The following is a 26,243-nucleotide window of genomic DNA, read 5'->3' on the forward strand; positions in this document are numbered from 1 at the left end:
TTTGAGCAATGAAACAGGTCGTCGCACAAACAGATTGCTCGTTCCTGTTGCTCAGTTGCTCGGTTCTGGAAATATAGAATTCGTCGCTCATTGCCTGGAAGTGCTATGAGCGACTAACCAATAGCATGAAACTGAAGCTGGATGTACATCAATCAAGTACTTGCTCAACTAAATTTCGATATGCGCAAGGATAAGAACCTACTGCTAGCCTTGCTTCAGAAATTTTGTATGCTGCTCTATACAGTAAAACACATCAACTTAAATTAATAAAGCGTGCATCACAATGCCAGTTTTTACGCGTATTTGCTGCCCTCATACCGGCAACACATCGCTCAACGTCGTCGCCCGCATGGGGTACAACTTGTAGGCAACAAGTGAATGTGACAGCCATCTCCATCGCGTTGCTTGTCACTGTTGCATGCAAGATCGCTTGCATGAGGTTTATGTTTTAAGACAAGGAGATTTGTGGGCGTATGAGGGGTAAGCTTGAGAACAGAAATACCTGGAGATACTTGGTCTATGTCTTTGTACCGCAGTGGACATAATTTCATTAATGATGATGATGACCACTGTGCAATAGGAACTAGGATGGGTATGAGTCATCAGATTCTGATGCGTTGGCTTATTCACACCAAATACAACATAGACCTTGACACAGAGCCATCGTTTGTTGGACACTGTCAAATTACTGCTGAAAGCTGGGGTACAACTACAACCAACTTGCTGTTTAAAAGAGAGCTTCATGTTGTCAGGTGTGCAAAGATAGCAATGCATGTCACCACATACATATCACCTGTGCATGCATTAGCAAATGTACAATATGTGCCTGTTTATGGGACGCTGTGAAATGTCAAACTTCACCCAAGTTAATGGTCTTGGCAGAATGAATTTTCATGCGTACCTACCAAGTTTTGTGATTTTATCATAAAGTGTCCGATTTTCCACACATTGTTAAGAGTATTGTATTGCAACCCTATATTTTTAAAATTTTCCATGTTCTGTGTTTGAAACTCAAACAAAATGAGCGTTGGTTAATGGAGCCGCTATAACTGTTGCACCTTGCCAATTTGCAGTGCCAAGTTGGCAACATTGAATGTGTTGGCTTGTATCCAAATCAAAAGCCAACAATCATTTCCAAGAACATAGGCGATTGCCTTTGCTAACCTTATTGCTGCTGTAGCTCGTGCATTGCTGCCAGAGCTGTGGCACGATCCCGTGCAAACAGCTTAAGCAATGTCGGCGAAGAAGTACTTTTAAAGTATTTATCCCCAGCTATTCGGCTGACTTTCCATTTATCAAGAAGTGGAACAAAGGTGAAAGGTATGCATTCTGTATTTTGTGCTGCTGCAATGTCAACATTTTGCATGCTGGTCACTGGGACACCCTACTGCTTCTAGGTATGAAAAACCACAAGGACATGGCAAAGCTAGTGGTCTCAAGTCAGAAGCTTGGAGGGTTTCATAGCTAATCAGTGGATCTTGATACTATTTGAGCTGAATGCCTTTTGCTGCAGAGCTAGCCTAGTCCTGCAAGGTGTAATGAGTTTGTTGTGCCACTATTGTGATGGGTTGCGCATTTTACCTAACCAAAACTTTCTGAGCAATAAAACAGTATTTTAGTATTTCTTTAAGCAATTATAGTATCTTTTGGCATCTCGTGTAGTATTTTGAGCAGTGTGAGGTTGGTAGGTATGGCCAAGCATTTGTATTAGTGTGTCTGCATCACAGGGGCCTTGCAACAAAGCTTGCGCACAATACGTGGTGCAAAATTCAGTACAAGTAAAGAATAACTGATTCAAGAGCAGCAAAACAGAAAAAAAAGCAAAGGCCGGAGGTTAGTCAATACCAACTTCACACAGGCAGCAAACAAGGGCTACTTTTTTGTGAAACCTGGTGGCGGTTTTCTGAACATGCAGCGGCAGAACACAGGGCACAATAGAAGAGGCGTAGAGGCACAAGAACCTGTGTCTCTTTGTGCCTCCTCTGCTGCGTCCCATGTTACAGCACTACATTCTCGCCATGCATCCGCCACAATCTGGTCGAACAAAAAGCATAATTCTACCAGTGGGGTTTCCCAACGGCACAAAACTTTGGATCCCCTGAAAGTAAACAAATGACAGGAAAACAGCACCATCATCCTGCTACCTGGCGTTACACTCACACGATGAGGTTTCCCTCCTTGATGACGCAGTCGTGCAGTTCGGAGAACTTCCGGCGCATCACCTTGACAGGTATATTCCCCGTGGAGAGGCCGTATTCCAGGTTGCGCTGGTCACACACGTTGTACGTCTCCTCTTCCACCACAAACAAGATTGCTGCCCTGAAAGCAGTGGTGCAGCCAGATCATTTTGCCGCACAACTAAATTCAACTGACGTCAACTGACTCCAAACTTGTTATAGTGTTGAATTAAAACACAGCAGCGAAAGACCACCAGTCGATTGGGAAACTGATACAACACTAAAACGACAAGAACTGACATGAAGTACAATACACAACAATCATTTCCAACTGCTTAAAGTGAGAATGAACACAATTTGATGTGGCTGGAACTGCACATGGCAAACATGCCTGACAGGATATCAGGCACACATACATGATCATTAAAAAAGGCCAGTTCCTGAACAGATAGCAACAGGGGTGCAATGCTCACACATTTGTCCACAAAATTCTGGATACTCGGTGCTTTAGGCACTATTGGAAGTGTGTTCTGTTACCATAACATGAGAGGACAAATAAATATGCTGAATTACAGCCTTCCCTAGTCAGCTTTCTTGCCCTATCAAGCTGGCTAGAAGTGCAGCACTGCCTACAATGAATTAAACAAAAGGCACGAAAGAACATCGAGTATATGTATATCATCATAATTAGGTCCCTGGCAGAACGAAGGCAACTCGCAGTCATCTCCAGTTATTCCTATCTTTTGTCGGCCAACAGCAACCTATGCCTGCAAATTTTGTGCTCTCATCACTTCTTGCATGCCATCTCAACTCATCTCACCACACACTAGCAACAAAGAGATGAGAGCAGTGAGCATGACACTGGGTCACTAGCCCATTTTGTACCAGCAGCACCTGCTGAGGGGTGCAGCAACATGAATATCGAAAATGGGTGTGTTTAGCCTTATTCATGCCTTATGGATGACCTCTGATCAGTTGTTTTTGGTTGTACAGTTAAACCTCGATATAACGAACTTCAATCTAACGAAATTCTCCATATAACGAAGTATTTGACATTTCATAACCTCTTGTCTATAGTACACCATTTAGAACCTAAATATAATGAAGTGTGTTGTATGCAAATTTATTGTAATTAAATTTCACTGCCACCGCAAAGGAATGCAAAGACAATAAATGGAAACCTCCACAGACCCAGATGGTTAAACAATTGAATTACAAGTGGCTGCTTGCAAATGCAACTCTCAAATCGCACACCGGGTGACAAGAGCGACTGCCGACCTGGAGCCGCATCATGTTCCGTGTAAAGTCCAAGTGCGATAAGATCCTATTACGCGCCGCGCACTGTGCGCTTTAAGTGCGAGGAAAAGTGTGCGAGGGTGAGACAAGAAATATGGTGGCTTCCGGAGTGCCGCCTTCCTGCATGAGCTAAGGGAAAGAGGGGGGAGCGAGGTCGCGGTTACGCGATCAAGCATGCGCGAGGGCACGGGAGGGGGTGGGCGGAGTAGGTGGTAAGTTGGCGCTTCTGGGCCGTGGCTGCACATGGCTGTAAGCACGGCTGAGCACACACGCAGCCGTGCACCCTGCTTTAGAGGTAATCTACCACGTGTGCAAAGAGTGGGGGTGCCGAGATGACGTGGCACCCTGCAAGCTGTATTACCGCTCGGTTAGTATTGGAGGTTGCGTAATTTCGAGTTTCGCTGACCCGTCAGAGCGAGAGGCAGACGAAGCATTTGCTCCCCACTGCCGGCGCTTTTCTTGACAGTATCATTGCGCAGACGGTGTTATCACCTGAGGGGGTGGAGTGCATGCAACAGCATGGCTGGTTTCGCTTAATTCGTACCATTGAGAAGATATCGTCAACGTACAGGGCATAAAACCATATAATTTGTCTCAGACTCCCAAATTTATAAAAATGAACTGTTTTCTTATTCAAATTTGCTTTTTTCAACTGTCCGATAATTCGGAAAATCCTGCGGGCCCTTTCCATGTAAGTTGATCTGCGACTGTACTTATTTGCATAAAAGGTCGAATTTCAATAGAACGAAATTTCAACACAACAAAATGATTTAGTAGTAACAAGAGGTGTTGTTGTTCTTGTGATCCTCGGGTGGGGCTTGAGGACTTCGGCTCGATCAAGTTTGGTTGCAGCAGTGTAGGCTCTTTGAAGGTCACTGTTTATTTAAAATTATTGTGAAGTAATATATGGAGGATTTGCATGTTGTCCATATTGTCTACCATGTTGCCGTTCCGCCTTTATAACATAGCCGCAATGTAGACTAGCAGGTATCGAACGCCATAAACGCAACCCACATACTGAAGGACCTTGTGCACTTTGTTATAGCAAAGTTTAACTATAGTGCTTTGACCTGGAAAGCCAGCAAGATTGCATAAAGCTAGAATTAGCTGAAAGCCTTGCTTGAAATAAGCAGGTTATCCCTAAATGCCTTGATACTTCGTACTTGTGGTCCTTCATTGTCGAGTAAAATCTGATAATTTCTCATTTTTACACCCCTAATAAGTTTTATCAAAGCTGGATTAAACCCGATTGCTACCTGAAATTCCCCTCGAAGAGCATTCTTCATGTTAGAATGAAGCCCTGAAAACAGTGCCCATGTTCTGGCCTGCTGACAGGACGCCACCGCGTCCTACCATCTAGTGAATGCAGCACTAATACTGCTTTGCATTGTGAATGGTAGTTGTGATGTTGAGAGGACGTTTTCGTGACTAAGGTATGTTGAAAATCTGACAGTCCTAGGATGGACACAGAAATGACCAAAAAATGACAATGTACGTCAACAAGCATTCATAATTACACACCACTAACAAAGCATGCCCGTGTGTGCAGTTGGCTTTGCTTCTTCTATTTCTTTGTTCAAAAAAGTGTGGAGAACGAATTAAGTAAGGGATCACCAAGCATGTCTTTATTTGTTTATGTTGTCTGTCTAAAAAATGGCACAGTCAATCTCGGATGCATCAAGCTCAGATATATTGAACTATCGTCTATATTGAAGAGTTGTAAGATCCCCGTGTAAATCCCATGCGAAAGTACTCTGCCACATTCCATATATCAAATCCTGCACTGCCCCGCACCCTGCAAAAGCATTTTTTCTAACAGAGAAGTGATTACTTCTTGTGTTGTCGGAAGTACTTAATGGCAAAAATTTTGAAATAGCACTGTTTCGGCAGATGCTCTCAAACAAGAGGCTGAATCTGAAGGGCAGCAAATGCCAAGAAGAAAAAGTTGGCAGGGTACTCTCAGTCATGCTCACTGCGCATATGTACGGCTTGTGCAAACAGCGGCCATTCATTGTCGGCCAGAGCAGTTCACCACTCTGTTTGAAGAACACGAAAGGCCTCCCAATCCGATACGCGTTCCACAAAAAAGCGTGGATGACACTCGATCCTTTCACTCAGTGGCAGTGGGCCTGGAATGCTGAACTGGAGATGCTGGGCCACCAGGTTTGTGTTCTTGCAGATAAGGGTGTGCTGCAAATGTCATTTTAAGGTTCCACGAGTGGCCAAAACGAATCGGACCCCAGCGGCCACTTGGGACGAAGCTTTACATTACAGTTTGAATCTAACAAAACCACCAAACGACACTTGTAATAGTGGGAATGGACTCGGATGTTCTGCAAGCTGAAAACCACTTTTGAAAATAACAGTGTATGCCGTGTGTAGTATCGGCATTCACCGACGCAGGAGACGAAGGGGAAGGGCTAAGAACAAAGGGACCTACCAGCCACGAAGTGTCAGAGCACTGAGCGGTAGGCATGAGACGCACAAACCTTTTAGGACACTTGAGAAGTTAGTATGATTGATTTCAACAGGAAGTCAGTTCTGACAAAACTTCTAACCTGTTTCGTTGCATATCACTTTTGACGATCCGCCATATTGTTGATACTGTATGGACACGTACGGCCGGGCACGTACACGTGCAATTTTCAGCACAGTTGTGCTGATGGAGGCATTGAATGTATTCAACAGGCTAGTTTGCTTTTGCTGCGTGTCCATTTCTACCTTATCAATTGAATAAAAACGCACAACAAGCACTTCGACGCGTGAAAGGCACGCCATGATCTCACTTCTGGGCTTTAAGGGATAATGTTGCTGTGACTTGCCAATGTTCGTGAGCCAAAAATAACTCACCTTTCGTGCATTCTACACAGCCTTTGGAAAAGAAAATCTGTAACTTCTCGCTTTTCACAATCTCTGGAAACTGTACGAGATGCGCAGAGATCTCAGATACGCTTAAGATAGGCATATTTTCTATTTCAGAATATCAACACATTAAACTATTTCGCGATCCCCTTCGAGTTTGACATATCAGGGATCAACTGTATTATTGTCTGCCCACGAAGATTTGCATAAATAAGTTTGTCACACGACTTGCAAACAGCTCTCTTTGTCAGTATGTGTTCCTGCAACTTATTTCACTAGTCTACATAATATATAGATGTCCAAAAAAAGACCGTTGCCTGTGTTAATCATTTTTGAAAGTATATACAATCTAAAACCCAAATACGAAGGACCCTACTCATACTCAACAGCGTAACTTCAAGTACCTGCTGACCTGTAAACATCAGAATTAGCAGAATCTTGCAGCCACAGCACTGAGCCGTAAGGGATAACAGGCATTCTTTTTTTTTTTTTAGCTTTGCCCTGAGCATGCGCCTTTTTTCATGGGTACACAAATGTTTTGTTAATGACAATTTACCTTTAGGCACAGCACACAAGTAGCCACAAACTCCACAGAGCAAATACTGAGAAGCAACAAAGTGTTTCTGCATCACGGTGACCTTTTCAGAGATTTTGGCATTGCCAATTTCGCCTGCTTCAGGAACTTGCCTATATAAACTTTATTAAAAACAAGCACCCACTCTTTCACCATCAGAATACTTCTAAAGAAAGGTTTGGGGACCGACAAGTGAAACCTTTTTGCCAAGAGAATTTATTTTTCCTAAATCTCGACGCAACATTCGTAAAATCATAAACACAGCCCAAATTCATAAATCTTGTAGAAAATTGGGAGAGTTAACAGGTATGGATTTGTCTTGCATTCCTGCATTCCATGAGCTCAGTAGGCTGTAATGCATAAAGCATTCTTTGGCGAGCTCCCCAGCCCTGTGACACGAAAAGTGTAATGCCTTGTATCTGCACAAAAATGCGCAATTTGCAAAGTTAAGCCATTTAATTGTTATGATAGTGTAAATGTAGATAATTGGTAGCTTTTAAGCAATAAGGAACAATTTCAAGCAAAAAATAATATAGAAAGAGAATACCCATAGAGATACATAGGGATCCTTGGAAGATGCATGCGGAAGCTTATAGCACGGGTGGGCAAAATGAAATTTGTGGTTGGTCAACTTGAAATTTGTAGTTGGGTGAGCCTCAAATTTGGGTGTGGGCCAACTAGAAATCTGGGGTCGGCTAACTTAAATTAGGGGATGGGCCAAGTGAAATTTAGGGGTGGGCCAAGTTTAAAGTTGCGGGGGGGGGGGGGGGGCAACTTGAAGTTTGAGGGTGGCCCAACTTGAGATTTCGGGGTGGCCCAATATCCAAATGAACATTCCTGAGTGTCCTTTGGGTTATAAGACCTCACGGGCAAGCAAGCACGTTAAGATGCTTGGTGCACTTTCATTGGGCCTTCCCGCGGCACAGTCAGGACGCAGGCGAGAGCTTGCATGGACAAGGAACATGCGCATTACACAGGCTCGCGAGAGCAACAGTGAGGGTGACATGGCATCAAGGCGATGAACTCGCCCCTCAGGCAATGCCTCACACGGTAATGCGGCAGCCGGCATTCCCTTTCGACCGCTCTGCTCTGTCGAGCTGCACTTGTGCCCAGCGTTCCGGCTCAATTGGTACGATTGCATTGAGGGGGCAGGATGCAGTGAGAAAATATGATAAGTGTCTAGTAAAGCCAAAGCATTCTTTGCCACTGGAAAGGCCGTGGGTAGATGCACATAAGCTAGGAAAAGCAAGTAAGTGCAAAACTAAGCAAAAATGAAGTCACAGCTGGGCCAAGCAATGCTTATGCATTAGTAGACAATCCTCAAAATTTCTGCAACTTTTCTTTTTTTACTAGCTGTGCAATTTATCACCAGAAGTCCTGTGCACATGGTTTACTAAGTCCCCTGTGTATCAATGTTACCAGAAAAACCTAGCGGGCTCGTTTCCTATCCAATGAACACAGCATGCGATAAAGATATTGGTGGCCCACTAAAGTCTCACAAGTGCCTACCAGTAGTTTTGGACAATGACACTGGACACTTGTGGTCTCACAAAATATTATGGCACAAATGAATGACTGACCCCTTTAATTAAGATTTAGCTGCTTCAAGCGCACCCTAAAGTTCCTCTCAAGCTCCAAGTGGCCATCTGTTATGGGCAGGAAGAAAGCTTGAGAATTGTGTCAATCAATCCAGAGAAAACAGCGGAGCCCCCCCAATGGCAACACAGCTGTGCAGTCTGACCATGACATCCAGAGTAGAAACGGGAAAACGTCTCATTTCAATGAGCTGCTCGAAACGGCCCAGCTCACTGAAATGAACTGGTTCATTTGAACAGTGCTGTGTATTCTGCTGCGTCAACGAATCGCGTCCTTGTTTCGTATCCGTGGGTGTGGAGGAGAGCTCTGGCCCTGGCCACTCTTTGCCGCGGTTGTGTTCCGGGTGGACGTAGTGTGGAATCGGGTTGACTCTTAGCGTTTGTCCAATCGTGTCTGAAACAGCGACTTTCTGGCCTTGTTGGCTGCGGTCGTCGATTCGAGAGGCAAAACACACATATGGGCAAGTGTAGCGTGCGAGCGCGCAAAAGATGCGGACGAAGTGGCCCTCGCCCTCATGGATCCAAAGTGCATGACAGTTCTCTGCGACTCGAGACAAGCGGTCAGAAACTTCGCCAAAGGACGGCTCTCACGGAAAGCGGCCCGAGTCCTGTGTAATCAACAAGTCCAGCGGGAGGTCAAACCAGAATCCAGAAGTTCCCGGCGCACATGGGAGAAGTATCGGAGACACATCACAACTGAAACAAAACAGCACACGCCAAAGTGCACGCGCTCACGAACTGCGCCGGCGATCATTGTCCATGGGACTGCTTGGAGAGCTACAACGAAATTACCAAGGCCCTCCACCTGGCCCACTGAACCTTCCCTCCGCCCAGCAAAAAGCTGGACAGGGCCCAGGTGGCGGCCCTCAGACAACTGCAGACACTCACGTACCCTAAGCTGGCACAATACCATAGGCTCTACCCCAGTACATAACCAACAAATATATGTAAGGTCTGCCACACGGATATAGCCACTTTAGCTCACATGCTCTGGGACTGGAAGAAAGGGGGTTAACCGAGGGGCCCGATATTTATTAATCATATCATGAGAAGCCAACAAACAAAGACGCCAAAGAAAACGTAGGGGAAATTACTTGCACTTACTAACTGAATTAAACAAACGATAAATTAATGGCAATAAAAGTGGATGAAAAGGCAACTTGCCACAGGTGGGGTCTGTAGGTGGGGAACGGTCTCAGATTACACATGCGATGCTCAGCATTGCACAACGCTCAAACCAGTGACAGAAAAAAAGACTAACAATATTTGTGCAGACCCCTTAACCGTCTTAAACCTGAACACAGTGGAAAGTGCTTTGTACATTTGCCACTATTCGATAACATTTTTTTCATGCCTATATAGAAAGGTGGTGGAGGTCTAGCTTTACTCTTTGGACATCATCACTCCATCAATCTTCTTGAAAGCCTCCTTGGCTCACCCTTGCGAGCTTTCGTTCACACTAGAGCTCTCACTCGCACCTACAGATATGGTGCATGGCTGCGATGTTATCACTCTTGGACTTTACACGGAACATCACTGCGACCCCACCGATGCCAGTGGAAGTTTGCCTGGAGTGTCCATATAATTGCTATCGCAATAAAAACAATTGTTTTTTGTTTGTTATAAAAACAAACAACAAAAACAAATCTGCTGGTATAGTTACAACACAGTGCAAGATATAAACTGCAACTGCATTCATATAAACAGATGGTAAATTTACCTTAAAAGACATTGTGCATTACAAGTGGTGACTGAGCTGTACCTGGCAAGCCGAAAATGAACACCGAATGAATAAGCCAGTTGGAACTGAGTGAGTAGCAAGCTCGAGGCAAAGACAAACTGTGAGCCCATGAGGGGTGAATCTCGGCATTACTTCCAATGGCTCTGTCGACACTAGTGCCAAGGACCCCTTAAGTTATGGCACTAGCAGGAAGGTGACACTTTAGCGTGCTTATGTCAGCAAAATGGCGGCTTTCGTCGTCAAGAAAACAGGAATGACAGCCGCATGGTGCCTCCGCCCTGTCTAGCTTTCTTTTTCTTTTACTTTTACGTCAGCTCGACTGCTCCCTCGGCCCTCCTCCCCTCCCTGCCACACACACCGTTCTTTTTTTGAAGCTGTATGTGGCGAGTCTTCTTTTCTTGAGCGCACACGCATCCTGGCACATGATTAAAAAATATATGAAGTTCTATTACAACACAACAGACCATTAGCCTTGTTGTATATTGAAATACTAATGATACACACCTAAAAAATGCACGAAAGTGGATGACATGGATGACATTTTTGTAACTACACTAACTAGCTCAAATAAAAACTAGAATGTCAACTGTGTCTTTGCCTGTTGTCATTAGACACACGGAAGACTCTTCCAGGGTCCGTCTTTGGAGTGTTGTTCCACTAGTGCAAGATGCATGAAGGATAAGTGTCATGAGAAATCATTCGTACAGCAGCAGGCAACGATGCGTCGTCTTTTGTCAATTAAGGCGTCTTTTCTTCTCTCTCAGGTTGCATCGGGTGCCACACTATAGGTCGCACACAAAACCAAAATACTGCCGTGCATACTGCACGGAGCGAGCTGGAGGCACGAGGCTGCCCATGCTGGCCACCACTTATTTTTCTGTAATGGCCAGAAAACTAAACCACGAAAATTCTGGACAAAGAAAGCAGGTGTCAACAGCCAGTGCAACAGTGGGCACCCACGGAGACAGCTGACGGTGAGAGGGCTGTGACACTTGCGAGGAAGAGCGGGAGGGCAGCAGAGCTGCTTTCTCACCTTACCAATAGGTGGCACTGAAGTCGTATCCAACATAGAGTGCCTCGATACCAAGAACAGCAGCCCTTCTATTGAGCCAGCCTAACCTAGCAGAAGGCCCAGTTCTGAGGGAACGGTGCGGCACGGCTCACTGAATGAGAGAACCACGGCTCCCTCTCTCCAAAAGAACCGCCGTTCACTTTTTCTAAACCACGGCTCACTCATTCTTTAAAAAGAGCAGCTCAAAAGATATAGCTCACTCCTGGGCAACCCATCTCTAACATGAAGGCAAAACTAACACACGGCACTCACTTTGGGTTCTTGTAAGCATTCCAGGCTGCCAGCAGGCCTTTGCAGAGGAGTTTGTCAGTCTTGCACTCAGGCATCTGCAAGGATGCAATGAAAAGGAATGCTTCATAATTTGGGAAGGATATTTACTCCCTTACTCACTCAAATCTGCAACCATTGCAATAACAGTACCAAAACTGTTGCTGAGAGAGCACATAAAGGTTTGCGGGGACCATTCTTGACACAAGCCTTTGTTGAGCACTGTCTATCGAGAGAGCATGTGAGGCATGTTGTGAAGCATTTCTGATCGCCTACTAAGTGAAGCTGCATTCTCTCTGGTTATCAATACAACAGTGAAAGGGGCCCTGAAACAGGTTTTGAACCTAGTAAAAAAATGTTGCCGATCTGTTGAAGAGGCTCCTGTAAATATGTAAGTCAAATATTATTGCACTGCATGCAGCTGGGAATTCAATCTCGTGTTGAAAACAGCAAAAAAAATCACTTGATCTCGCTTCCACCATGCAGAGTCATTGCAAGCAGCTGGACCCACAGACAACTATTGGCTCATATTGTGATTGCAAAAACATTCTCAGTAATAGATAACTGCAAATTTTTAGTTAAATAAATGAAATGTGTGTCGGTGATCTCCAAAGATAGAAATAAGCGTCCAACGATTAAAATACTCCCTAATGAGAAATTTGAATGCAGCTTGACATGTGTTTTCATCTTGCGATATATTCAGGCAAAGAATTTGAGACCGACCAGTGCTGTCAGCGGCTTTGCAGAGGGAGGGGCAGTATGGGAATACTGGCATTATGAGTGGCCTCAGAGCCAGCTGTGAAAGAAGACGCCGACGAATGCATGAGCAGTGGCAGGAGCTCGTTCGCATGGTCCTGCCGAGGGACGCCAACGAGCCAGCTGTGGCAGAAGACGACGACAAAAGCGCGAGCAGTGGCACGAGCGCCTTCGTACAGTTACGCCAAGGGACGCTGATGCTCGACCCAGGAACAGGTGCCTAAGAGCTGCGCTCTAAAGCCTTTCATTTTGCCCTGCCGTTTCATGTGCAACAGTTACATGCAGCTGCCTATGCTGTACATGGCCTTCAGGATAGCAACAGCGTGCTTGGTAGAGTAGCCAACTCTGGTTGCCACAATGTGCCGCAACGAGCGTTTTCACTGCCAACACACTAAACTTTTGGTCAGACATTTGCCCCCATGGCTTCCACGCTGATTAGGTTCCAGCATGCTAGCAGAGATGAAGAGAGAGGCCACACCGCGTACTGTCACAATAACTGCGCTTATACTTGAAGGAGTTGAAAAATTTGTGGAGCATGAGATACGGGAGATGACGGCCTTCAATACTGAGGCCATTCTATGATAAGATAAAGAATGTTTCAGGGTCTGCCAGGTAGAACACCTCTTATCTTTTGCCATTGCACTGCTGTGGCTCTGTGTATATTTTTTCGTATGTGCCTTCAAACATGAAGCAATAATAGAGAAATACGCTTGTTGGGACTCCTGAATGGCTTGTGCGCAGGTCAGAAAGTCCCCAAGAGCCAACAAGCTAGAAAACTACCATACTAGTGTGCTCAGGTATGTTGGTGTGAAAGTACACTCCGTTAAGAGCCCAGTCAAAAGGAAAACGATGCGCCACTTTTGTGTGAACAGAACAATGCTCACATCACCAGTCATGCTCCAGTGCCAAAAAAGGACAAAAAAAAGAAAAGCCACAAAGATTACAGAAAAAAGTCTGCAGATCTCACACACCGTGGGAATTATGTAATTGAAGCTTTGTATAGTTTTTTGCTTCAAGTGACGATAATTAGCAGTGATGTTGGTGGCGAATGTGTAATTTCTTCAGTGTTTAGTCCAATATGAGAGTGGCGAATAGATGTTAAACGTTACTTTGCATGTACCACTGCTGTTGTCTGTGTAGTCCACAGAACACACAGGGACACATGTTTGCTTGAGGCGGTGTGTGTTGAAGCGTTGTTCATAATCTCTGAGAGCTGAGCATTATCATTGCCTCTCACGGCACATCGCACCGTGGCCGAAGTGTTAAACTTTAATTGAGTTAGAGGGCTGTACGTAATTCAATTACTATAAAATTGTAAGTATACACTGTATACATAAATTCGCAGTCAGCACCACATTTTACTGTGCAGCAAAGATGCTCCTGTTCCATGTGACGCATCTTTTGAGCCTGAGTGTCCTTGACACTGAGTGCATGCTTTGGAGCCATTTTGCTGGCACATTTACGTGGTACTTCTGCATACTTGGCCAGCACACTGCTGAGACGCCAGCTCCAAGTGCTCTCTTCAGGCTACAGAAGATTCTAATGTTTACGCCATCACAGCCCAGCCAAGGCCTCCACAGCCCAGCACCTGCGTTTCTGTCGCAGAGGAAAGCAAGCGCAGCACTTGCCACATGCACAAACTACGCATCCCGGCCCACGCCGGCCAGGATGCACAGAGGCGAGCGTCATCCGGTGGTGTTGCAAGAAACCCAGCGGCATGCGCAGCAAGACCACAGCAAGACCGGAGAGTCGGGAGGAGAGGCAAGGAAACCTTTGCTTTAAAAAGCGCTAGAACCATGCTACTTCTGTAAGATGTACCAAGCGGCCCAACAAGAAGTTCTTCGAAGCTTCACAACAAAGGAATAGCTGTTAACACACGATGTCTCTTTTTTCACTCGGGCATAGTGTGACGGAGTTTAGGCGGAATGCTTCAGGAGCACAAGTTTCACAGTTGCAGTTAACCATGTACAGTCGTGAGCAGAAATGGAGAGACCACGGCTCCAGGTGAGGGAGCGGCTGCAGGGCCACAATGCGGCGCTGCAATCTCATGCTGCGCGCTCGCTTCGAGAGTGCCCCGACTGACGACAAACTTCACCTTCGCTCTCGCACTGGTGCTTAACCCGCTCGATAAATTTCTAGTGCACCGTTTGGTTGCTCTGCTGCTGACGGTTGTGACGAAGGGGAGCACGCATTGCAAAGTGCCTAAAGTCTCCGAAGAGAAAGTATGGCGAACTGCTCCCTTCCTCCTCCATTTTCGGCACGCCTTGACGGTTACGCGTCGATGCAGTGCCTGTATCGGCTTAAGCGTAACCACGCGCATGCAAGCAGGATTGCATGCGTAACCACGACATGTGCAAGCCACGCGTGCCTGAAGGCATGCGTGGCTTGCACTCGACTCGCGAATTATTAGGCATAAACTAATACACTGAGGTGCAAAATGCAAGGCACTGTGGATCCTCACTTCGAACACATCCTTCAAATAAATATTAAAAATGTTTGGCACCCACAGGCTTTTTATTGCCGTGAGAAATAAACAGTCCAAACGTAACGTTGAACTAATACTTAGTGAAGTTGTCATTAACGGCAATAACACCTGCAGCTCAATGAGCAGAAGTAGAGCACGTGCAGAACACAGAGTTCCATCACAAATACCCGGCTGGAGTGGCCACCAGTAGGTGCAAATTTGAACCCCACCGAAAACGCGTGGGGCTGATCAGGAAGCAACTTGAAGCCTGGGATCTCCGCACGGCTACAGCTGATCAGCTGTGGACTGCCGTAAAACAAGGACTGGCAGACTCTTCGTGCTCGCCCCAGAGTTGTCATCACTGAATGATTCTATGTCGTGCCGAGCTGCTGCCGTAATTTCCCTTAATGGCAACTTCACTAAGTATTAATTGAATGCTATGTTCAGATCATTTAGTTCTCACAGATATAAAAAGCCTGGCCAAACACTTTTAATACTTTATTGAAAAGGGTGTTCGAAAAAATTACCGACGATTACGTTACTTCCTAATGCGAAATTTGAGCGCAGCAAATAAGCTGTTTCACCTTTTCGATAGATTGAGGCAAAGAAATCGAGCAACACATGTATGCGCTATCACAGAATTTTTTTTTATTTTTCACACGTATTCCTTTAACAAAGACTCCACTAACAGTTCTTGACAGTCATGAAGGAAGCTTTGTGGTCGGAGAAATAGACTGATATATGTTCGACTTGGTACACCAATGCTTGATTCTCAAAGACGAGATCTATACAAGTGCCTCGCGAGGTTGTCACAGCCGTGGGACGCGTTACGAGCGAGAGGAACGGGATGTTCTCCCGCATAAGTGTTAGGAAATTGCTGTTTGTCTTTATGTCAACATTAAAGTCCCCCACTACTAACATCGGTGTGGATCGATGGACGGTTAATGCGAGTTGCAGGAAGTGCACGACGTCTTTCGTGAGTGCGGTAGCGGACTCACGAAAGCGGTATCAGTCGGTCGCTGCTAGCGCTGGGGGGATGAAAGGGGGGCGGAGCTGGTTACGAGGCCGACGACAACGCCGACGACGACGCGAAACCCAGGAACGTACGCCAAAGAGCCATTTGTGTAGCCAGCCCTCCTCCACAGTCTCTCCTCCTCCCTTCCATCATCCTCCCTCGCCCGGAGAGCCGACAGCGCGCACGCGCGGCGGCGGAGCAGATTCGTCGGCGAGCTGGTTACGAGGCCGACGACAACGCCAACGCCGACGACGACGCGAAACCCAGGAACGGACGCCAAAGAGCTGCGCTCTAAAAAGCATTCACAGTGCCTTGCATTTTACGCCTTGATGTATTCGTCTCTATCAAATGACACGGGAGTTGAGTTGAGTGCAAGCTGCGCGTGCCTTGCAACAGCATGCCGATACAGACATGGCATCGACGCATAGCCGTCAAAGCCCGCCGAAAGCAGAGCAGAAGGGAAGCAGTTCGCCTTACTTTCCCATCAGAGACTTCAGACACTTTGCGATGCGCGCTCCCTTTCGTCACGACTGTCAGCAGTAAAGCAACCGAACGGTGCACTAGAAATTTATCAAGCATGATAAGCACCCGCGCGAGAGCGACGGTGAAGTTTGTCGTCACTCAGGGCACTCTCGAAGCGGCGTGCAGCGTAAGATAGCAGCGCCGCATTACGGCCCTGCAGCCGCTCTCGCGCCCGGAGCTATGGTCTCTCCACTTTTGCTTACCACTGTACATAGAATAGGCTCCCTCTAGAAGAAACTGATGAGCTAAATTATTGGTAAAGTTAAACACAGTCTGGGGACCTTAGGTTAGTTTGCCCAAGACTTACTGCACTAGCATTAAGCTTAACGCTTTCAGGGTTGATCTTTTTCGCCATATGTGACCGCCCAAGGTCGATTTCTTTTATTGCAGATTTAAATTCTTCAGAGAGACCTATTTCGAAAAAAATTTACTGTAATTTTTCTAGGGTGACCGTAAAGTGAGAAAAATATATATTGTGTAGCTATATATGTGCCGTTTATTCACGAATAACAACAATAAAAAAAAGGAAATAAGCTTATAATAATTAAAGATTCGATGCATTGTTATACACATAGTTCAAGGCTTAGAAGATGCGCACATGATAATATTTTGCAAGTCTGAAATCTTCCTGCTCTTACACTAATATTTACGTCCATAGCCTAATCGAACTGCGTAGGCGAGTTCACTCAAGAAAACTGTGTGGTTGTGTGCCCGTCATAAAAGCACAACGTGTGACAAACTTACGCTAATCTTCATCTTATCGCCAACCAGAGGCAATTAGTTTTCACGAGTCTTCAAGAAAGGAAACGCATGCACGGCAGCATCCTTTGTATGCGTACCCCTGTGAGCAATAAATGAGCAAGTAACAGGCGGTCGCCCTTTGAGCAATTAGTAATGAGATAGCCATCAGTTTTGCAAGAGCTATAGGCCGAAACCGCCCACGGAACAAAACCCAAACTCACCGCCGCCCGCCTGTGTGCGAGTGGTAGTATTAGACGCACTGGAGCAAACAAACCATGCAACGAAAATCGAGAGAGGGAGCCGCGATAAAAAAATTTTCTACATTCTTGCGTTGTGGCAGCATATGCCAGGAAAGAAAAAGTTTGAGAATTAGCGCGCATTGTAAACATACAGATGGTGCCGTAAATGTACAGCATCGACCATTTTGGACTTATTCGCAGCGCCTATATTTATGTCATTGACCCTTAAAGGGTTAAGCCCAGGTAGCTTGAACAGATCTGCAAGGGTGTTCTAAGTTCCATCCTAAACGTAGTTTACTAAATATGTCGGAAGTAATTTACTGCCTCGATCTCCTCATTGCATGGTCACAGTTGTTGGAAATTCTCACCTGTGCTTCTGTAGCCACAACACCCAGGTTTGTCATTAGGTGCCTGTGAAAAAATAAAAAGTAAATAAAGGCACGTAAAGAACAAAGCAGCTACACTAAGCTCCCGGATGAAAAATTTGTCATTTTCAGCCGAAGGGAAAAGCACTGACAGCGATAGCAAAGTTTAGCATTGCACTTGAACTTGCCAAGCGATGAAGCACGCACGGCAACCACTGCTCGGAAAAGCAACAGCACCCTGGCAGCTAGCTACGAGGCAACGACCCTGGCACAATGAGGAGGGCCACCAGTGGCGTTGCCAGTGTCACACCTTGATTTTGCACAAAATGGGACCAATGGTGCAAGTTAGTGTGCAGTGAAATATTAGATAAGGTTAGCTTGGCCTTTACTGCTCATCCCGCTCACACCAGTGCATGCACACAGTCGCCCAGAAGGAATGCTAGTGTGCTTATATTAAGCATTACCACAATGATCATGCCAGCAGCTGAAGGCAGGACACCACCCTAGCTCCACAACCAAGTCGACCGGCAGGAGACTTGACGATGCTTCCACCTTACTTGTTCTTTAGGCAGCCTAAACGTATTTCATGTCTCTCGATATGCCCTAATATAATTATGGTATGAAGCCCGACTTCCTCAAGTATGCAACAAATTAGTACAGTAAAAGCACGTTAATTCACGACTCGCTAATTCGAAATTTCTGGTAATTCGGGTTGCCACCGCGGTCCATTCAACAGTATACTGAAAGCAATATGTAACGCATCCCGCTACTTCAAACCCTGAAATCTGCTCTCCCGCCAAAATTCAAGCTGTGCGCCATCGTGGATGGGGGAGAGTGCTAGTTAGCTGGAGCACATTGGCAACGCTGGCGTCGCCGTGTGGGTCGTGCAGCTTTGCTCTTTCCATCTGCAACCCTTTGTTTAGGCCTGACTGGAGAGGGACACGTATGCACCTGCCAGGCATGGCCAACACCTTTGTTGCAGGTCTGTTCTCTCCCTCTCTCAAGGCCTTCAAGATAAGAACACGGACATAGCGCTGATTGTTTCTTATTTTTTTTTCTTTCTTTACATCTTCCTGTTGCATATTGGAGGTTATGCTCTTTCTCTACGAGGTGTTCTGCTGAGAAGCGGCACCACGTAATGCCTGAAACATGGCGGCCGCGACGTTTATCGGCGCTTGCAGTAGCAAAAGGCATAGCCATTCGTGGCTATGCTGGGATACGTGTTTGGCCCCCGCCTGTACATATAGTGGTACTCGGCAGTGTGCACCCAGTGCAGCTACGAAGCTGCAACGGAGACCTACGTCACTGATGGCAATTCTCTTTGAATCCAAAGCATCCGTTTCATTTTCTTTCACCTGTTAGCCCGCTGAGTGTTCAATGCACACAACTTTCGGCAGCACGGTCGTGGAGTGGTTTTTGCACAGTGCACCAGAAAGTTGCATAGGCGTTGGTGACTTGTAATACAACATGAACATTGGCACCAATATCTATGACATAACCTGTTGTCTGCTTCATGCGTAGAACTGTGCTGCAGAAGGCACACACATTGAACTGTCTGCATTGAGAAATGAAGGGTTCACACCATAGTTACTGGGTTGGAAACCATGCAACTTAAGACAGAAAGAAGGAAAAAAAAGAAGAAAAACAACACGACAAAAAAAGTGCATGTATTCATATTCCTTTGGAAAAGCAAGCAGGGCTCGTCTATCATATGGAGATGATTAATGTCATACTTTGGAACACTCGCAAAGGAGGGCACATAAGACAAGTATACAACTCTGCACTTGCCCCAAGTACTCTAGCTTGTGAATGTGTTTTATTTTTTGCACTACATTCAGTTCCAAATATATCTAACACACAAGGCCACAAGAAAGTATTACTTGATTAATGTCGCGATGAGCAAATCAGACACATGGGAGTCAATGCACTACCAAACGGTTTGCCCGGTGTCATTAAACAGTGTCTATACCCACATTTCCTCCATTATTTTTGCTCCTCCAACTCATTTCAAACATGAAAAATATACAAAGGATGCATGCCAATTTGATATATGGTCACTAGACTGTCATGAAGAGAGATAAATGTAAGTGCGTACTTCTGCTGCTTGTAAAGCGGAGGTGAGATGCCACCAAACGAGGAGGCTATGGTGTTCACCTCCACCTGTTTGGGGCAGGCCTTGTGCAGTCCCTTGTTGTCACCTAATTTTAGGTCAAGCATGTAGTCGCTCCTCAGCAGGCCCAGGCTCAGTGGCTGCAAGTATGAAGAATTTAAATTCTGGGGTGTTCTGTGCTAAATCCCTAATCCGATTATGAGGCTCGCCTTAGTGTGGGAGTCTGTTATGAATTTCGGTGCTCCAGAAATGGACAGAGATACAATGCAAATGTGTTAAAGAACATTTATCCTAAGAAACAATTCATACCTAAAACAAATTAATACAAAATTAAACTTGCACCGTGTAAACCCTATACATACGAGTCATTCACAAAACTAGCTATACACACAAGAAAAATAAACTAGATATTATCCATATACTGTGCCTATTTTGACTGGCCAAGTGACGCATAGTCCTTAAGAATGGAATGTTATGACTGTCACAGTGGTGGTGAACTTTGGCCCGGCATGGCGTAAGATGTCAGCCTTTGCAGTTCTGATGCGGTGTAGGCATCAATCTCTATTGAAAGCGATGGGCTTGTAGTCCTTTTCCGAGACTTGCATGGCACAGTATGTAGTCTGGGCAGTCAGGTGTTGTGCCAATGACATGGCCAGGCCATTGCCTCAGTGGCACTGGACAGTGGCCAATTACGGCAGCTTGGGGCTGGACCAGGGCTGCAGAGCACAGCCACAGCGACGTAGTTGGAGCTCAGGAGCTGGAGTTGTTGTCAGCCAACTCTCAGATGTCCCCTCTCTGGCCCGTGGTCCCCGAAACTTCTGCTTCCTGTCTCCAGAGTGCAGCTGGAGATGCAACTACCTTGCTTCTCATCCTCGTCAGCAATGCCAGCTCAGCCGCCTTGGTCTCTTTTTTTTTGCATTTTTTTTCTCTTGCGCTTCACATGCTTTTTACATCACATGTCCATTCTCTGTTTCGCCGACCGTCCTCATCGTCATCTTCCCGTATTTGCACATGCTCTTGCACATTTGCACAGAGTCCGGATTAATTTCGATCCCATAGGATTCTTTATTGTGCAGCCACTGAGCGATACATGAGCATTCTTGGATTGCGCCTCCATCGAATTTGTGACCTCCTCCTATGCAACGCAAGGCCATAGCCACTGAGCTACGGCAGCAGGTCATTAAGAAATGATCCCTCCTTGTATCTTTTCCCTGTAATGCCCAATGTATTATACATGCTTTGCAGAGTTTAATGCCTCAAAATGAAGATTTGGGTGTGCGAGGGAATCTTAACGCAAAGCCCAGATTTGCATTTTTGATATGCTGGAGTGAATTTTAAGCTGTGGATAGTTCAACAGGAAATTACTATTTAATTACTGTAGTAATTGAGTTATAACAGAAATAATAGTTAATTGTTTCTGTTTTGTTTCTTTTTGTACCGATGTACTCTCCATGGCAAAAATAAAGGTGAACAATTCATCCAATCTTTCCTTGATGTGGAACTGTGCTTGAGAATTACAGACTTAAAGGAGTGATGACACACCATTGTTAGTTGTACTTTTTTTAGCATTGAATAAAAGTCCAAGCCATCTGAATCCTAAAGAAAATGCAGGGAAGCATTACTGCATCCTAAATTATTTATATACTTGTTTCTAAGATTTCGGTTTTGGCACCCAGAAAGCAGATGCATCATGACATCATGATAGATTCACTCCCGCTGTTCCTGCAGTCACTGCAGCTCCCACTCGCGAGTGCTGCCAGATGAAAGGCAAAACACAGCACTATTTTTTTTTTAGTGCAATGCAATCACACCTAATTTTAGCTCTATGTAACAACAGCAAATACTGTTCTGTGTCATGACGTAGCAATAAAATTTACAAAGCCAGGTCTGGCTAAGGTTGCCAACCATCCAGAATTTAGTGGGGCAGTCCCGACTTTTGAGTAAATGTCCCACATCCCAATTTGACCCTGTTGGGATGGCCAAATGTCCTGACTTCTGTATTTTTTCCCACTGGACAGGAATAAAGAGATGAGATTTCCTTTTTATAATGCCTGAAAGCTTATTTGTACATTCTTCTTTATTGTGTTTTGTTGCATTTTTATAAACATAAAGGCAGTTTCGTTCTTTCTTGTGGTTCTAGTCTTGTTCTAGGCCATAACTGTTTACATTGGTTAGTTATATTGAGCTTAGTGACATAAAAGCGACTAAGGCTATACTGCGCCAACCACAAGGGGTTATAAAATGAAATGTAAAGGTACATTAAAGGCAAATATTATGTAAAGATAAAGCGATAGATTACTGCTAGAGAATATCTAAGGTGTCACTATTATCGCGAACAGAGCCTTAGTAAACAAGAAGTTGAGGTAGATGCAGGGCACAATTAAAGACTCCCCCGGGACATTCAAGTACTTGCCCGATGACGAAGGCACTCCTCATTTAAATTCTGTCACAAGTACTCAACAACTGGCTATAAAAACATCCTAGCACAGCAGTACAAGATGAAAGAAAATGTGACTTGTCCAGTTCCATTTCACCTCTTGAAAAAACAACTGATTGGCATTACCCTTGACAATGACGCGGGCGGTCAAAGGGTTTTGTTCTTGCTCAACTCTGCGCCGCTCGTGCTTTTGCGTCTGAGTAGTTTCGTTATCGCATAGTGCTGCGCTGGTTTTGCTGGCTTGCAAAACTTGCAGAAATTGCAAGTAGCAGAGAATTACACTTCCATGGGATGTCGCGGGATGCCCGAACAGTCCACGCCACTTGACCAAAAGCAGCTGCAGCGGCGAATTCACCGCTCTGCTGTGGCTCGGTTTCTCCATCCCCGTTTGCGTTTTGTGCTGAAGGCCGTCTGTTGGGCGCCACAAATGGTGGTGGAGGCAACGTCACCCCTCCCCGGTTGGGTGGCTCGAGATTTGAATTGCAATAGAGGTATTTGTACCCTTCAGATACAATTTTCTCGTAAACTAAGTCTCTTCATGGCACGAAACAAGAATTGCGAGGTTTCTGGAATGGTATTTAAACAGTTCACATCGAGTTAGTATTTGTCTTTAGTGTCCCTTTAGGAACACCAAAAGCTGTGTTGCTCTATAGCTCGGGTTAAAAGGCACGACTTCTAGAAATTTCAGCACATTGGGTAATGGCACCACTGGATCATCTCCTAAAACTGAATCAGGGTGTAAAGCTACTCATAATTTCTATACATTGAGCAAAAGTTTGTGTCTGCGCATCTCAATATGTGTACATGTCAATAAAATCTGCATCACTGTTAGCGGTTCATGGTACTTCTCGCGTGTTGGTGGGTGTTATTTTTCGAAATAAAAAGTTGTGTATCAGGCGTGTGTGCCCAATCTGTGGTCAGCATAACCACACTTGAACAAACCGTTCCTAGTGATTACATGAGTTCCACTTGCCAAACCCGGGTTGTTATTTGTGGAAGAGTCCCATTCGTGTTGCCATTACGACATCAAGGTCATCCAAATCGCCTGGGTACTAGGTTTGTATGGAAGTGTTGTGCTTGTTATGCCTTTGTAAGCTGCCATAGATTTATCTCCTGCTTCGTTACGTGGTATTCCAACATGGCTTGGGACTCGGCAGAAGCAAACTGATTTCTCGTATTTGTGAGAAGCCACCATGCTTAAAATATCCCCTAGCAGGGGTTCACACTTGAATTTTAGATGTAAAGCCTTTAGTGTATTTAACCAATCAGTATATGTGACTATTTTTGTGCTTGCCAGTTATGCATTTTTAACTAGGGTCCACACAGCATTAAACATCAGCAGTGAAAGCAGGCGTACTGTGGTAATTGAATATTTGTTTCCCAAGGTTTTATTACGGCCCTCACACCCATATTTTCTTGTGTTTTAGAACCATCTGTGTAAAATTCTGTGTAATTTTTATATTTCTCCTGAGGAGTGTGGAACTCTTTTATTATGTGTTCTCGTGGGGTGCCTCTTTTTCTTAGATGTGTCAATGTCCAATCATATCACTATGTAAAGTCGTACCACAGGGGGCAATCGCTGTGGCATTTTAGCAACCCGGAGAACCTCATGAGGAATGTCATAATCAACATCCAACGGAGTTGTCCCAATAGTATGATCCTTTCTCGTCAGAGTATGCCATCATCATGAATATTGTCCATTTTGATCCATAATACTTTGTAGTAGCTAGTGCATTTAGTGTTTTTTGTCTCAGTCTAAGGTACAGCAAGTATTTACTGTGACTTAAGACAGTGAATGACACACTAGGTACACTATTATTGCAACTTGAGTTTCAACTATATACAAGCAAAAACATAACCCCGTAAGGTGTGCCATGAGACTTCTTGTAATTAAGAACAGCAACACATTGGCCTATGTAGATTCCACGGTCTTTATGCAGAGTTTGCAGATGCAAAGAGCACCTTGGTATAGAAACCTTCAGTAGGGTTGTAGAGATGGTACACTAGGGAAAAACATCCAAATCGTTTGGCTGTTCTAAACTGTTCTGTTGGCTGTTATGTGCATGTCACTGACTGCATCAGTTTACTTTCGCTGTCTTCTAATGCTGGCGGATCTGTGCACTTTCTTCACCTGTTATAGGAGGTTGCTCTGAAGTCTAAAATAAACACACGTTTCCATGCTTTGAAAAAGTGTTGCATGAATACACATTTTCATACTCACAGCAGGGGTACACCTCGAATAAAACTTAAATTGTAACAGTATGCAAGGTATGACTAACAATGTCCGGCAACAGTAATGGGATTACATAGCAGCATGTCGCCAGAAAATACGATAGTGAGTACGTTCCATTACCTGTGGAAACCCAGCATCGCGAACCTTGTCGTAGATATTAAAAATGGAGGCTGTGAACTCGTCACTCTCGATGGTACTGCAAAAATAACAATATTATCATGGTCTCCCTGTTAAAGGTTTTTGGCCATGTAACTTGGTTTTGGGATGCAAAAGTCTGCTGAAGGGGGAGGGGGGGAGGCATTCCAAATAACGGCACACTAGTGAAGAATATTCAGCTGAGCAAGTTTGGACGATTACACCTATGGAATACCAAGTACACTGGTGATAAGGTACGCTAAACATTCGCAAAATAGTATCTTTAACCCTTTACTGACGAGTGTTGCCTACAGGTAAACAACCAGAAAATAATTCATTTCTTGTCTAGTTTCAGTATTGAGTACAAAGTGCTGGCTAAATGTCTTTGGCCAACACTGAATGACAGGCACAAAGGGTCAGTTGGTTTAGAGCAGGAACACAGGACGAGGAGGAAGAAGTTTGGCTCGCGACTCACTGTCTTGTGAAAGCAAGGTTAGAGGAGACAGGCTGATACAAGTCACACATGTGATGTAAAGCAAATGAAATGCACACCTATGGTTCCCATATGATGAGAGCTGTCTAGAGAAATTGAAAACGAAGCCTTAGGTGGCTTGGAGTGAAGCTCACTTCCAGTTTCCTGCCCGGGGTTTTCCCTTTATTGCTGAAAAGAATTACCACCAAATATTTTTTAAACATTTTTGTTGATTAGACTTATTCTTGATGTGTTCTGCATACTTAATACAAAATAAACGTTATTTTTTAGTATTTATATGTCTCGTCATTAAAGCATTAAAAAGAAGAAAAAAATGTGGCCGAATTCCTGTGATGTCACGTACTTCATCTGCATCTGGTCATCACTCATCAATATTTTAAGTCAATACAAAATTATCACATTGCATTCTCAAGTAATCTGCATGTATGACTGAACCAAGCAACCCTCAGGAGCTTTGTCCTTGCATGAATCCTGCTCAAACATGTAATGTCTGTGGCATCAGACAGATGTGGCAGGGGTAGTGGCTCATGCATAAAATTCCAGGAAGTATGGTGGCCCTTCTCGTGACTGATATTTATTCGGAATCCCCCACCAAAAGCAAAAGACTTTCACCGCTTCCACCATCTCTGACTGCATTTGTTCTTCAATTGACAATACTGTTTGTTGCCCCGAAATATTATGTTAAAGGAGCAGAGGACACTGAACATTTTTCAACTATTGCCACAGTTAATCTCTGAACTGTGCAGGGCTTTGCTGAATTTTCATTTTGGATGCAGCCACGCTTATCAAAATCCCACAAAAAGATCAGCACTCGCTGTTAGCCTAACACTTGTCTGACACAAAGGCAAATACTTTAGTACTGCCAGGCATTTCCATTTATTCAAGCTTTGGCTGGAATAGACCATGCACACTTTTCCTTTCACAATGTAGCAAGCCAACATCAACTTAAATGGGACGAATGTCCAGTGAAACGAAGTAAAAAGAACTGCTCACTTGTTATAGTCACATACGGCGAAACAGCTGCCCGTTCTGGAATCACATGTCAAGCCATTTCTACCCACAAGTGCAATACATGAGCAGTTCTTTAGACACGAGCTATTTGATTCACAAACTGAATTGGATGCAAGAATTATCGATGTACTGCAGATC

The 26,243-nt window shown here is 44.8% G+C and overlaps 1 protein-coding gene across 4 annotated transcripts in view; it reads right to left on the bottom strand.

The window, feature by feature from the left end:
* LOC135908861 (glutathione synthetase-like) overlaps positions 1-26,243 on the bottom strand; it is a 74,492-nt gene that overhangs the window by 46,307 nt on the left and 1,942 nt on the right. For all 4 annotated transcript variants that reach the window (XM_070532483.1, XM_065440693.2, XM_070532484.1 and 1 more), the window contains exons 3-7: positions 24,587-24,662; positions 19,782-19,936; positions 17,690-17,732; positions 11,570-11,643; positions 2,161-2,319 (exon numbers count right to left, since the gene is read on the bottom strand). In XM_070532483.1, coding sequence (XP_070388584.1) covers positions 2,161-2,319; positions 11,570-11,643; positions 17,690-17,732; positions 19,782-19,936; positions 24,587-24,662 — 507 coding nt within the window. The remainder of the gene's footprint in view (positions 1-2,160; positions 2,320-11,569; positions 11,644-17,689; positions 17,733-19,781; positions 19,937-24,586; positions 24,663-26,243) is intronic.

Source organism: Dermacentor albipictus, chromosome 1, assembly GCF_038994185.2.
Source record: "Dermacentor albipictus isolate Rhodes 1998 colony chromosome 1, USDA_Dalb.pri_finalv2, whole genome shotgun sequence".
Lineage (NCBI taxonomy): Eukaryota > Metazoa > Arthropoda > Arachnida > Ixodida > Ixodidae > Dermacentor > Dermacentor albipictus.